This window comes from Penicillium daleae (assembly GCF_028827525.1).
Source record: "Penicillium daleae strain IBT 16125 chromosome Unknown utg000006l_segment0_segment0, whole genome shotgun sequence".
Taxonomy (NCBI): domain Eukaryota; kingdom Fungi; phylum Ascomycota; class Eurotiomycetes; order Eurotiales; family Aspergillaceae; genus Penicillium; species Penicillium daleae.
The window spans coordinates 1,907,686-1,920,939 of NW_026623154.1; the positions used below are offsets into that span (position 1 = coordinate 1,907,686).

The 13,254-nt window shown below is 48.1% G+C and overlaps 5 protein-coding genes across 5 annotated transcripts; 3 read left to right on the plus strand and 2 right to left on the minus strand.

Annotated features, from left to right (window-relative positions):
- Positions 1-3,695: 3,695 nt before the first annotated feature.
- On the plus strand, positions 3,696-5,044 carry gprC (the record flags this gene model as incomplete). Its single annotated transcript, XM_056909804.1, has 2 exons — positions 3,696-4,578; positions 4,650-5,044. The coding sequence occupies 2 exons, from the start codon at positions 3,696-3,698 to the stop codon at positions 5,042-5,044; spliced, it is 1,278 nt and encodes a 425-aa protein (XP_056765508.1).
- Positions 5,045-5,470: 426 nt separating this feature from the next.
- Positions 5,471-5,959, minus strand: N7458_006423 (GNAT family N-acetyltransferase; the record flags this gene model as incomplete). The annotated part of the gene is made up of 1 exon (XM_056909805.1): positions 5,471-5,959. One exon carries the CDS (start codon positions 5,957-5,959, stop codon positions 5,471-5,473), a length of 489 nt encoding a protein of 162 aa, XP_056765509.1.
- Positions 5,960-7,325: 1,366 nt separating this feature from the next.
- Positions 7,326-8,621, plus strand: N7458_006424 (putative glycosyl hydrolase; the record flags this gene model as incomplete). Its single annotated transcript, XM_056909806.1, has 3 exons — positions 7,326-7,784; positions 7,873-8,135; positions 8,222-8,621. The coding sequence occupies 3 exons, from the start codon at positions 7,326-7,328 to the stop codon at positions 8,619-8,621; spliced, it is 1,122 nt and encodes a 373-aa protein (XP_056765510.1).
- A 111-nt stretch (positions 8,622-8,732) lies between these two features.
- Positions 8,733-11,845, minus strand: N7458_006425 (uncharacterized protein; the record flags this gene model as incomplete). The annotated part of the gene is made up of 5 exons (XM_056909807.1): positions 8,733-8,950; positions 9,019-10,819; positions 10,878-10,986; positions 11,037-11,160; positions 11,221-11,845. 5 exons carry the CDS (start codon positions 11,843-11,845, stop codon positions 8,733-8,735), a joined length of 2,877 nt encoding a protein of 958 aa, XP_056765511.1.
- Positions 11,846-12,523: 678 nt separating this feature from the next.
- On the plus strand, positions 12,524-13,253 carry N7458_006426 (glutathione S-transferase family protein; the record flags this gene model as incomplete). The annotated part of the gene is made up of 2 exons (XM_056909808.1): positions 12,524-12,909; positions 12,965-13,253. The coding sequence occupies 2 exons, from the start codon at positions 12,524-12,526 to the stop codon at positions 13,251-13,253; spliced, it is 675 nt and encodes a 224-aa protein (XP_056765512.1).
- Between the last annotated feature and the right edge of the window lies 1 nt (position 13,254).

Below are 13,254 nucleotides of genomic sequence, written 5' to 3' on the forward strand. Positions count from 1 at the left end.
GAAATTTTTGATAAGTAATTAGTCTACCTTTTAGGGTATAAAATAACTAGTGGATAGTAGTAGCTACTAAAATAAATAGTTAACTATCTATATCACCAGAAATAAGAGGGAAATAATCAGTGGTCATCGAGATATCCGAGTAAATGTAAAACTAGGATGTACATACCTTTTGTATGGTGAGGCCATACAAAATACAAAGTGGCGGGGATTGCAGAATGACGGGGATTGCGGGCGCACCCATAAGCGGAAGCGGTGGGTGGGCAGAAAGGCACGGATAGTTGAATTTGGAAGGGGTATTCCCAGGCACCGAGACTGACAAACTCGGCAAGTTTAAGTAGGGTATGACAGGCGCCGAGAGCTTCTGGCCCTGATATTTGGTCTTTTCGACCGAGATGCTGCAGCTTATTATTATTGATTCTACTGTATCTCCGCTTCTCATCACGGACTCTTTTGATCCCGAAGATCACGACCCAGATTGGGGAATCGAATCGGCCTACTGAATGGGAACTGTATACTTTGTGAACTGAGGATGAATAGTCAATAGTCGGAGTTGACCCAGCAGTGTCTCAGATAGTTAACCCAAGGACGCTTACAAACTAGTTGGTCATCGATATCAGATTTGCTAGCGCTCTGTTTAATCTCCGCATGAGGTAAATATGGAGCATCTAACAAAGAGGGTTAATGATGTGCCATATTAAGTACGGCTTACGCCAATAGCATGGCCATGTGGCAACTACTGCAGCATTATTGCAGAGAGAGTCAAGGAAGAATGGTCCAAACTCTCGTTGACAGTTCCATGGCCCCGGGATTCTGATCGGCACGCCGAGGCGTGCAGATACTGAACATCAATAAATTAGAATAGGCAAGTCAAAGAGAACGGGATGACAGTATGTACGCTGCAGTAGCGTGCCGTTCGGGTCTAAATCGCAAAGAACCATGGAATTGGGGGAGTCTATTTGGAGCACGAGGGTTACCATTGTCCGTATTGATATAAGCAGCAATCTCAGTCTCATGGAACTCTCAATAATCTCATCTGTACCATATAAAATTTCAAAATACTGTACCTCACTGATTTCCAGAGATCGAGACAACCCGGGCAAGCTGGGCTGACAGCAAGTAGAGTTGAGGAAAATGCGGCAGTGGCCGCCCCGAAGAGTCGGTTTTGCCGAGCCTTAACTCCGTGACCGCTCTCTGAGTTCAAATTGTCCTCTTCTTGCCCCTTTTCAGTTACTAATCCGCCACTGGAGTCTAAAAGGCAGCAAATGATGGTTGACAAAACACCACAAACTCGGGGCGCACATTCCTGCGCCCAGGCCGCTTGATTTATTTTAATTTTTGACTGCAATTGCAAATATCTAAGATCGCTGCTAATGACTCTAGTGCGCGACGGCGCCAGTGTGTACTCATCCTTCGCCCGTCCGGCACTGTTGATCGCATCCATCCTGCCGCGTCTCCATCGACTAACTGCGCTAGTCATTTGCCTCAATGCACATCTTAACCCTTCGCGGCCGCTTCCTATTTCCTTGATCCTCGGCACAGAGATGACAGACGAATCAACTGCGTAGCTCTGCGGGTCTTCGAGATCCCCATTGACACCACTTGCATTCCCCGAGAAAAAAAATTCCCGAGCGGCTTTTCAGTAACTCGTTGGCTTCGTTGATGTGCGGAGATCCGCGCAAATTTTGCGGACCGCACGTTTGCGACTCGTTTGTGACTGTAAAACAATAGTTATACTTCCAGAGCGCTTCTCGTGCACAATTGTGCAGCAGATACCATATTCAGCAGTTGCATCTCCTCTGGACCCTCACGGTCCACAATGGTTCAATGGTTGCTTCAAAAACGACACGGGATTTTCAATGACGCGGCTCCGAGAACTGGCCAGAATTGCCCCTGACCCGTGTGGGTAGCTACAGTAGTTTCAGTCAAGTCATCCACGGTCGCCCAGGCCTGTAGGGTTCCATTCGATGGAGTCAATGGGACCACCAGCCTTGTTGCTGGCCTGTTTAAGGTGGACACAAAGCTTATTCTGGATCCAATAAGCCCCTCTGTCAGATCAGAAACTTACACTATCATTGTTGAATGATTATTTTGGTTTGCTTTCCGTGTCTTACGAAAGAACCATACAAGGAGGCTATATACGATCGACAAATTTTCTCTGGGCTACTGCCCCTTGGCAAAGCACATGCAAGGCACAGGGAATTGCTTTGAACATTTGGAGAACCTCCCCCGAGGCTGTCCGTTGCCAAAATGAGAACGGATGAGAGAGCACTAGTCTATGAAATTCTGCGGGTTTCGGAAATGCAGTCAGCCCCGTGGCAACCATTGCTGCACTACCGTTGGCTACTGGCCAATTAGCCCTGGAATCGCCGCAGACGATCAATGGCCTACGCTGTAGCCGTAATAGCCACGGAGGATCTAACCCTGTCGAGCAGACTGAAAACTACGCTTCGACCAGTGCTGATATTATGATAATCGTTATCATTGAAGACCTCGAATCTTGAAAATATGGCCACCGGGGCTGGTCCGCGAGCACGCGGCGAAGCTTGCCCGTGTCTTCCGCTAGCGTTCCAGAAGCCTCGCCCCTGCGTCGGAAAAACCTGAACTAGTCGACGGTGACCTCTTCTGAGTGGACTCGTTCAAATGGGTCAGCGCGGAGAGAGAGTTTGTGGCGCTGTATTTCCATCTCCATAACGTGCATCTCTCCAACGACTTTCACCCCCAAATTCAGGTTCATTATTGGCACGGTGTACAGCTGCACTTGACCAGCGCTTCCCCCTTTTCGGCAGTTTGCATGCCACGCATTACTACGGAGTAGTCGTACACTTGTGACGGAGGAATACTAGCCTACTACAGCTTGGACGCCTTAGATGATGATCTTGTGTGGGTTTAGCCGTCTCAGCCGAACTCTGACCCTCTTGTCGCAGAGATTTCTTCATACTGTATGTACGCCGTACACTCTCCACCCTGACCCTGGTCAAAGAGGGGTGATGGTCGTTTTGAAGTGGGGGCACTTGTCCCATAATTCTGGGTCTTTGCAATTATATTACGGATATTACGGAGTACGAAGTGCTGTCTGCAAATGTTATGGACTTGTTTGCCCCAATCATGTGTATCAAGCTAAATACCCCGCCACGGGCATGAAGGCCCTAACGGAGATGATCCTATCGAGACCCAGAGCAAAGGTTCCAAAAGTCCTAATTGTGTGGAACGCTGGTTCTTGACGGGAGAAGAAGGCCTGTTTGATATTTGCCTTCTATCATTCTTCCCCTGATTCTATTGCTTTTAGAGTTCACGCAGCCCGACAGCCCTCTGCTTACGGGTTCTTCTCCGTTGTCTCGGATCTGGGCACAATCGACTTTAATAATCACATCCCGCACTTTTATTCTTTGTTGGACAATACCCACGTCCCTGTCGTTCATTATTTCATCCCTCCCCCCTGTCAGCCGGTTAATCTGTGCGTGAGGTCCACTCCAAGCGAATACGCCACTCCCAACGGATCGAATCACTATCCTAGACATACTTAATTGGCAGCATTGGACATTTTTATCGGCGTACCTGGACCGAAATTTGATTCTCGAGCCTTGCTCGCCGAGAACCCCATCACGGTGCGGTTCAACTTGCATATTTTCGAACCCATCCAGGTGGTGGTTCGAGGGCATTACCAGGTCTGTCGATTGCCCTGAAGACAGCCTAAGATGTCTTCGATATTACTATACAGTCTCATGCCGAGGGCGCAGTCCTCTGGAGGTGAGCTGCTACCTCGATTGAACGGCGATGTGACTCTGGATATCGACCCATTGCCCTTCGTCCAACGGCGAGGTCTTATTGCAGTCTCGGTTATGGCATTCCTCTCCTTCATTGCCACCTTGACTCTGCTTGGCTTCATTACCTATCGACTCATTTTCTGGCGGAAGAACTACCAGAGATACATTGGTTACAACCAATATATTATTCTGATTTATAATCTGATCTTGGCTGATTTCCAGCAAGCTCTTGCCTTTTTGATTTGTGTGAAATGGATCGCTACCGACAAGATCAAGTCCGGTACGGCAGCATGCTTTCTCCAGGGCCTTTGGCTACAAATAGGAGATCCCGGTAGTGGACTTTTCGTGCTCGCCATTGCGTTTCATACCTTCTTGCTCGTTGTTTGGGGCCGGAAGATGTCTCACAAGGTGTTCATTTCCTTCGTCGTCGGCGTGTGGGGATTCATTGCTATTATTGTGATCATTCCTCTGGCGATGTACGGTGCAGATGTGTTCGTTCCCTCCGGCGCCTGGTGTTGGATCAATGAAGACTTCGAGACTGTCCGTCTCTGGACCCACTATATCTGGATTTTCTTGGCCGAATTCGGTACAGTTTGTTTATACGCCATCATGTACTTCCAGCTCCGACGACAGATCGCTGCTTCATCAATTCTGGGAAACAGCCAGTTGCAGAGTCTCAAGCGCCTGCGCCGCGTGGTTGGCTACATGACTATCTATCCTATCGTCTATATCGTTCTTTCACTTCCTCTGGCTGCTGGACGTATGGCTACGGCAAACGGCAACACCCCGTCCCTCACTTTCTTCTGCTGTGCCGGTAAGTCAGGTCTCTTTCAACAGTTTCTGTGCTCTGTTTCTCAACGAGCATGTCCGCTGACATATCAACAGGTGCCATCATTACTAGCTCTGGCTTGGTCGACGTCGTTCTATACACTCTCACCCGCCGTAATCTCATCATCGACTCCGAACCCAGTCAAGACCATTCCTACAACAAATTCGCAAGCAGCCGCGGCCGCCACGGGGAAAATCACCTTACCACGATCACAGCTGCCGAGCCCAAGAATCGCACCAAGCTTGGGGGCTTGGAAGGCACTGATCTCGACCGTGACGGTTCTACCGATAACATTGTCCAGCCGGGCGTTGAGATGGGCCCGATGGGCAAGGTGTACCAAGAGACCACCATCGAAATCACCAGCGAGCCTGCCTACACTTCAGAAGCTGCCAGCGAGCGCTCCAGCAAAGACGACTTCAATGAAGCCCCATCACGGATGTGGAGACGATAAACCTTCTTTTTCTTTGGCCTTTGATGATCTGCCATCTAATTGATCTGATTTCTTCCGAGACGTTGCTCAATTTTTACACTCGTACCGCCTAACCTACCCGGTGATGCACCATCATAATACGCATTGCCTTCCTTCCCTTCTTCATGACATCTACTTGAACGGTGGGAGCTGTTATTCCTCCATCCACCCATATCTATTCTCTTTTTATCTATGACTTGATCCAAGCCCTGCTCACTTATGACTGAACTTTGTACATACATTTTTTTTCAAAGGAGGCAGATATTGTCTCATTCTTCTGCTTGGGTGGCATGGAAACCGAGGACTCCCATGTATATCTACCCTCATATATCAAATAACAAATACCTCAATTAGGTACTTGCTCTCTAACCACATCTTCCAATGGTAACCGTGCTTGAAGAGACAAATTCAGTAGAAATTTTTGCGAAAATAGACCCGGTCAAAGCCATCTTCATGCTTCCTCTCAGTCTCAAAAAACCCCAGTTTCAAATACAAACCGAGATTCTCATACATCATGACATTTGTGTAAAGTGTCAGTGCCTGGTAATCCTGTGACCTTGCAAGGTCCTCCGCACAATCCATCAGGACCCGCCCGTATCCATGACCTTGTGCCGCGGGGTGCACAACCAAGTTATTAACCTTCATCGAGTCCGAAGACGGATTGAGTTCAAGAACAATTGCTCCGACCACCTGATTTTCTCCTCCCCTCAGAACAAGAATTGTGTGGGTATATATGGCTTGGTGGTAGTCCTCATCCATTGGCGCTGGTCGCTTGCCGATGCGATTGATGTATTTGGTGTATGCGGCTTCAACCATGGATTGAATAATTGGCACATCCTCTTCTGTCGCCTTTGTTATGCTCAGATCATCTCTGGTTATGCGGGGCAGCTCGAACATATTGCCCCGTACGATCGCGACGCGATTTTGGATATAGTCACGCGTTTTAGAATTATAGCGATGAAGGGGGTTTAGACCTTGAACGCCGCGGAGGCTGAGGGAGAGGCTGGTGCTAAATTGACCCCTTGAAAGTAGTTTTAGTGAGCATCAATTGATGTCGTCTCTTTGAAGGCTAGTTCATTTAAGGTCAGAGATGGAGGGGATCGGTTCGCAAAATGACTCAGAAAGTACCTGTCGACCGTTCGTGTGGAGCGGAGATGCCCCTCCAAGTACTTCAGGAATCACAACACAATGGCCGCAAAGCCCTCGCACAGTTGTTGAAAGGTTTCAGACTAAAATAAGATTGATCTGGCTTGGTATTTTTTGAGTACATAAAAATTAAGAAAGTGAGAGTGAACCCAGATTCAAAAGCGGAATGAACCCTAGTCGGTCTTCCAAGGCTGGTACGCGACTTATTACGTCATCGGCAAACGCTACTTTGGCATGCCCCGAGATATTTAATACCAGCCTGGAGGATACTCGATCTATATGGATGTGAAATCTCTTCACGAAGGTGAATTCGCTAAAATTAGAGACACGAAATGAAGACGGCTATCCCGAAGCTGACACCTTTGATCATCACGAGGCGAAGCGCAGGGACGGATTGACAGCCCTGATATATCTTCCACGGATTAGTTCGATTTCAGCATGTAAAGTTGCGGTTGCATGTTTCTGTATAACAGAGAAATTATTTGATTAAATCGCTCCCAAGGGCTCATGTTGAATCTTCCTCTCCCTTGAACATTCAATTTATGGCTGGCCTTTAGGAACAATTGTGAACAATAAATAAAAAAGCAACACAAGTCTGACCTATCTCTGGTAACACCACTCCGGAGATGTCACCAATAGCTGAGAAAAGGGCAACAAGGAATCATACGGGCCCACATCCTTGTAAGGGGCTGGGCCTGAGTAGCTCGCGACCCTGTGCTTGCTTTGAGCTCAAGTTTAATACAGTAGAAGTCAACAAGCCTCTGATCCTCCAGATCAATATCTAAACAAAACGATTGAGTTGGTTTTTATTCTTATATTAGAATCACTGTGCTTCGAGGGCGATATGAACATGTTTGACGAAGTCAAAATGCCTATGTATGCTAAGATCCGGTCGATCATGCAGATCAGGGGTCTCGCGAACGCGCAGCGGTGGACCTGTCCGACTGTCCCGGGCATCTGAGCCAATCAAAGCCGCTCCATCGCAGGAATGTATATTTATTTTGTTCTCGAGCCATGCGTCTGAGTCGCGCTACACAATTGAGCCATCGTATTTAAATTAATGTTTCCCGCAGACATCAGGAGTACTTCTCAATCCGCTCCTATTCAGGTCTTGAACATGTTGCTCTTAACTTGGAGCGCACTTTCTACGGTTCTGGTAGGGCTCATCATACCAAGACTCACGGCCGCCGATACTGCAACGTCACGGGCCCAGGTAGCTCTCGATACGTTGCAGACCTGGTATAATGCCACAAGTGGTCTTTGGGATACTTGCGGATGGTGGAATGGCGCGAACTGCATGACCGTGATCGCAGATCTGGCCGCAATCGACCCATCCGTGTCAGATACGGCAAATTATGTTTTTGATAACACGCTACGAATGGCACCAGCGCACAATCCTAATCCTGGCCCAGAAAACCAAGTCCACTCACGAGATGGGGTTGCTGCTAATTCCTCAGAGTGGCTAGACTCTGCGTATGACGATGATGCGTGGTGGGCGTTGGCTTGGATAGCAGCATACGATGTTACCAACGATGATACATATCTAGGACTAGCACAAGGCATCTTTTCAAGCTTAGTAGGTGTCCCAAAACTATGCCCGAGAGCTTTTCTTTTTCTTTCTTTCTTTCTCTTTTTTAAAAAAATGGAAACTAATGTCAGTCCAGACAAAAGCCTGGGGCACGCGCTGTGGAGGTGGTGGCCTACAATGGAGTTCGACGAGTTCTTATATCAACGCGATTACGAACGAGCTATTTCTCACGGTTGCAGCACATCTAGCCAACCGTGCATCATCAGACTCCGAGAGAGATACATATATTGGATGGGCACAGAAGGAGTGGGATTGGTTTGCTGCGCAAGGTTTCATTGGGTCAAACTACACCATCAATGATGGCCTTTTAGACAATTGTCAGAACAACGGCCAGACAGTGTATGTGGTATAAATCTATCTTGTCCCAAGTTCGCAAAACTATGGGTGACGTAGACTCCATTATGATTGTCTAACAATATGATTAGGTGGTCGTATAACCAAGGCGTTATACTAGGTGGTCTGGTCGAGCTCAACAGAGCAGCTCCTAACGACACATACCTGGAATCGGCCAACAAAATTGCCCAAGCTGCGATAATGACCCTTTCTGACGCTAATTTGGTGATTCACGACGTCTGTGAGCCGAACTGTGCCCCGGACGCGACACAATTCAAGGGAATCTTCATACGTAATCTACATATGCTACATCAAGACTCCCCGAATGATCTATACAAGAAGGTGATTGAGGCCTGTGCGAATAGCATTTGGGAATATGATCGAAACTATTTGAATCAGTTAGGAGTTAACTGGGCTGGTCTAGTCGCTTCCATCGATGCTTCGACTCACAGCTCCGCATTAGACGCATTGGTCGCTGCGGTCACTATCTAATAAAATTGAGTCGCAATGTCAAATCTCCAATTCGCATGGCATGGCGTGTCACTGTCAGCTCATCATGACTACCATAGGATGTCCACAAACTAGAGTCTTTTCCCAATTGTCCTAGTACGCGCCCAATCGAGGCTCCCAAGTTGGTTGAGGTGCAGGTCGTGGTTTGGCGTAGTCGGAGCGAATGAGCATACTTGGTGCCAAATCCAAACCACCGAGTCTAGCTCCCAGAGGATCCTGGGCCCAAAGAGTCAACGCTATGTAGTTGAGACCATTGTGATTGAGGATACCCTCCGGAATTGGATATGACTTCTGGGGTCCGAGGTTGTTGACTGTTCGGCCTTAGTATCAAAAAAAAATTTACGCGACATGTGAACAAGAATTGTGAATGCAAACTTACTATACTTTCCATATTGATATCCGTTTATGTAGAGTTGGCAGCGATAATTGATTCCGGAATTTTTCTGAGTGGAATCGCCTGCGGTGGAATTGTTGAGCACAACGCTCAAGGGGACATCCCAGCCATCGGGAAAGTCGAGACGGAAGGTCGTTGTGTAAAATCCAACCCCGGCCTTGGATAATCCGGTCTTGAAAGGGCTTGACACTTCCCAGTGAGAATTGGGTGGATTGGGATAGTGATAACCTTGTCTCTCGGCATACATAGCACCTTCATTGAGGGGGCCACGGGCCAAATCGCGATATTGTTCACCACCAAGGTTGCCGGTCAATTTCCAAGCTACATCCGATTGCACATGGTTGGATAGCTGGTATCCGAGAATGCCATGAGGGAACTTAATTGCATCTGTACCCGGCGCTTCCTCATCCTGGCCCATGTTGTCGATCAGTATGGAGATAACGTGTTGAGTTCCGGAAGATAAGGTCGTTGGAATTGTGAGATTCTGTGTGATCGTAGCGTCTGAGCCTGTGCCAGGCCACGATCCAAGGAATGTATCATCCAGCCAGACAGAATGACCGAATCCAGTTCCTCCCGAGATGTTGAGCCAAATGTAAGATTCAAGTCCATTTGCGGAAAAGTGGCCACGGTAAAGCAAAGATCCAGTATGGAAGCCGTAATCCATTGCATACAAATTCGTGGGCGTGTCCAGTTTCCGAGGATTGTGGGAGACGAGTTTGTCGCAGGACTGCCAAGCAGAGTCGTTGTAGGATGATTTGAGTTCCGGGAGCGAGTCTATGTATTTCCATTGTAAATCATTCAAGGCAGGAATGTCAAGCGTCGGTGGATGGTATTCGACAACAGCTGAAACTTTGCCCGTCTTTGTGGGCGATGTCTTCATTTGCTGTCCATTGAAGATCAATCCATCCAATTGCCCGACCGGCGTAGAGATGACTTCAATCTCTGTTGTCGAGTTGACATCCCCAGACAGCCAGAGGTGCTTGTCAACCAACTTAGCACTGCGAATAAGGTACCCACCCTTGACGACAACCAGCTCTTTGGAAGGCGACGAAAAATTCCCGATCGGGTGCGACGACGGCAGCTCCAAAACCCAATAGTTGTACGCTTCGTTGCGCCAAACAAGGTATATCTCCAAATTTGAGACATGAATAACACAACGGTTGCGCCCAACTTGCCAGCGTATTACCCAGGTTGAACCTTTCTCGTGGAATGAGATATCCTCACCCTCAATTATAGTCGGATTGCCAAGATGACGTGCGACAGCAAACTCGTGTGTTTCGCCAACACCGCCATACAGAACCAAGACTCGTGTCGATCCGGATCCCCTTGCCCATGTGAATATTTCTGCTGTCGAGTAAATCAAGTTGATGCCGCCAAGATCATAATCTGTGACATGAATTTTGGAATCACGCCCATTGAGGGACAGACTGCCTCCCAGCTGAGGGATGCTGACATTTCCGACGCTCGTGGAGACAATCAGGTTATACTGAGCATTGGCAAGGGAGCTGAAATCGGCATGTCTGACCACGTAGAAATTCGTCTGTGTGCCATTCCCGAGTAGCGGGGTGACTGCGATCGAAGCCGGCGCTCCATACGAACCGTTGACACCCAACTTCGATGTCGCAGTCAGGTATGCTGGCGACACCTTCAAAAAGTTTGCTTCCAATTTCTGCTCACTGTATTTCTCGCGCCAAAGGCCTCTTTCTTCTGTGATGGCTGCGCCGTAGTCGTAGGACGTATACCCGGCCTGATAACCAAGGTTCCCCCAGTTTGTGCCACCGTACGTCTGCGATATGACATTAGACTCAAAATTTTCCATACGGAGTCCTTGGAGTTTCCCTAACCATGTATATGTTGAAAAGCTTCACGCCAAAACTGTAATTGTTCTTGTAGACAACTCTGGCAGCCTCTGCGTTTACAAGGTCTGCACACATCTCTTCCGCAACCCCTCCCCTATGTTCAGTTAGCAGATAAAACTTGCGATCTAGAGGCACATTAATTACCATCCCTCTCCAGAACCTCCCTGGAATTCGGCAATCGCAAACGGCGTTTCAGGACTTTCACGTTCGTGAACGACCTGCCAATCAAATGGGAATCTGTAAGTCGGCCAGACAGTCGGATGAGCGCCTTTAAGCTAGTCAAAAACGGACGATTCTTAACAATAAAATTTCCCGATACTGGACTCACAGTCGTAACGTAGGGGGTAGGAATCAATTCCATAGATGTCTACCGCGCCCAGACCAGATCCTGGAGCCCAGTAGCCCATTGCCTCATTATCATTGACAATGAGTGGAACAGTGATGCCGGCGTCAAGGAGCTGCTGTTCCACAAAGTCCATATATCTTCGATTCATCGATGAAGGGAAATCAGTCACACCAGGCCAAGTGGAAAATTCGTTCTCGGGCTGCACTAATATCACTGGACCTCCGTGGGTGATTTGTGCCTTTTCAATTATTCTACCCACAGTGGACAAGTAATTGACGGTTGCATTGAGATACTCGGGGTCGTCTGATCGGATGGTGGCATTCTTTCGTAAAACCCATCCAGGAATTCCTCCTGCTGAAGTCTCTGCATTGATGTAAGGACCCGGTCGAGCAATGAGATAAATGCCGGCTTGGGTAGCAGCGTCGAAGAACTCCTCCAGGCTCCATATGCCATCTGTCGAGACGTGACCTGGGTTGCCCTCGACCAGACCCCAGTCCACATAGAACGAAACTCCATTGAAGCCCATGCTCTTGATCTTCTGAAACACATCTAGCCAGAGGTCTGGGACAGGTAACCGGAATGGATGGAACTCTCCTGAGAATATCATGATGCGTTCGCCGCGAACAGAAAGCGAGTGCTTATCCCATGTTACCTTGAAAAATTTGTGGAATTAGCTTCGGCAGATTTGATTCTTGGAAGTATTGACCTACTAAATTTTGTAAAGCATCTCTGCGTTGAGATCGATCAAGCAGGTTGGAGCTAAGCACTAAACATGGCGTAAAAATGAGCGCCACCCACACTGCAAAGTGCAGTGTTGAGTCTAAGAGACGCATCCTCAACTGTGTCAATCTTGACGTGAAAGAGACCCAGGGGCTTGGAAACCATCTGTCTCTCTTTAGTAAAGAGGGAGGCGGATAATTACCCAGATCCTTCTCATAGTTCCCCACATCACTTTGTTACCTCCATACCCCCACGCTTAGTAAGCGGAGGATTCCATTCATTTCGGAATCTTTGATTGAAGGAAGATTTTCGCGCTGGCGCAAAAAAACGGCTAAATTACAGACTTGAAGCAAAGACAAAATCTCGGACTATGAAATGCCGAGCTGTATTTTGTTTTTTTAGGCTGTGCCAAGAGACTCTCAGGCTAAATCAGCTCATGGCTCATCCCTGGATATTAGGTTCGCCATAACTGTCGGTGACATCATGGGTAGATCACCTCCGCATTTTCTCTTTCTTCTTGCCATCGTTCAATTATTCTCTATTCCAACAACCTCTGCTGTCTAAAATGGCCGCTCACATCAAGCCTCTTATTTTGCACGCTCACGCCACGGGTCCCAATCCCATCAAGATTGCTATCGCATTGGAATCGCTTGGTATCCCGTTCACAGTCAAGTGCTGGGACTTCAGCGATGACCCTAACACAGGTGTCAAAGGTGCCACATTCCTCAAGGTGAACGAGAATGGGCGTGTGCCTGCACTGGAGGATCCCAACACCGGCGTTGTCTCCTGGGAATCTGGTGCGTGCATGAATTATGTTCGTCGAGTGTACGACACGGGGAACAAAATCGGTCCTTCCGGAGGTTCAGGCCAGGATCTGGTTGATTTTGAGAAATGGGAATATTTCCTTCTGACTACCCTTGGCCCCATGACTGGGCAGGTCAATTGGTTTAGGTCAGTCTGAAGCTCACTTTTCTCTTTCTCCAAAGGAAAAACTGATTCACAATAGGCACTACCATGCCCGCGAGAACGAGGATGCCCTCCAGCGATACACTGCTCAGACCTATCGATGCTACGATGTCCTGGAGAAACAGCTACAAAAGTCCGGAGGTATGAGTATTCTGCCGAGTCGGGTCACTGCAGTCGACTACCATTTCGAGCCGTGGGTGAGACAGCATTCGTTCGCCGGTCTTTCACTGGATAACTACCCTATGATCCATAAGTGGTTGGGATTGATGCATGCTCGTGAGGAAGTTCAAGAGGCTTATTGTAAGGTTGAGGCTGCAGCAGGAAAGTAGC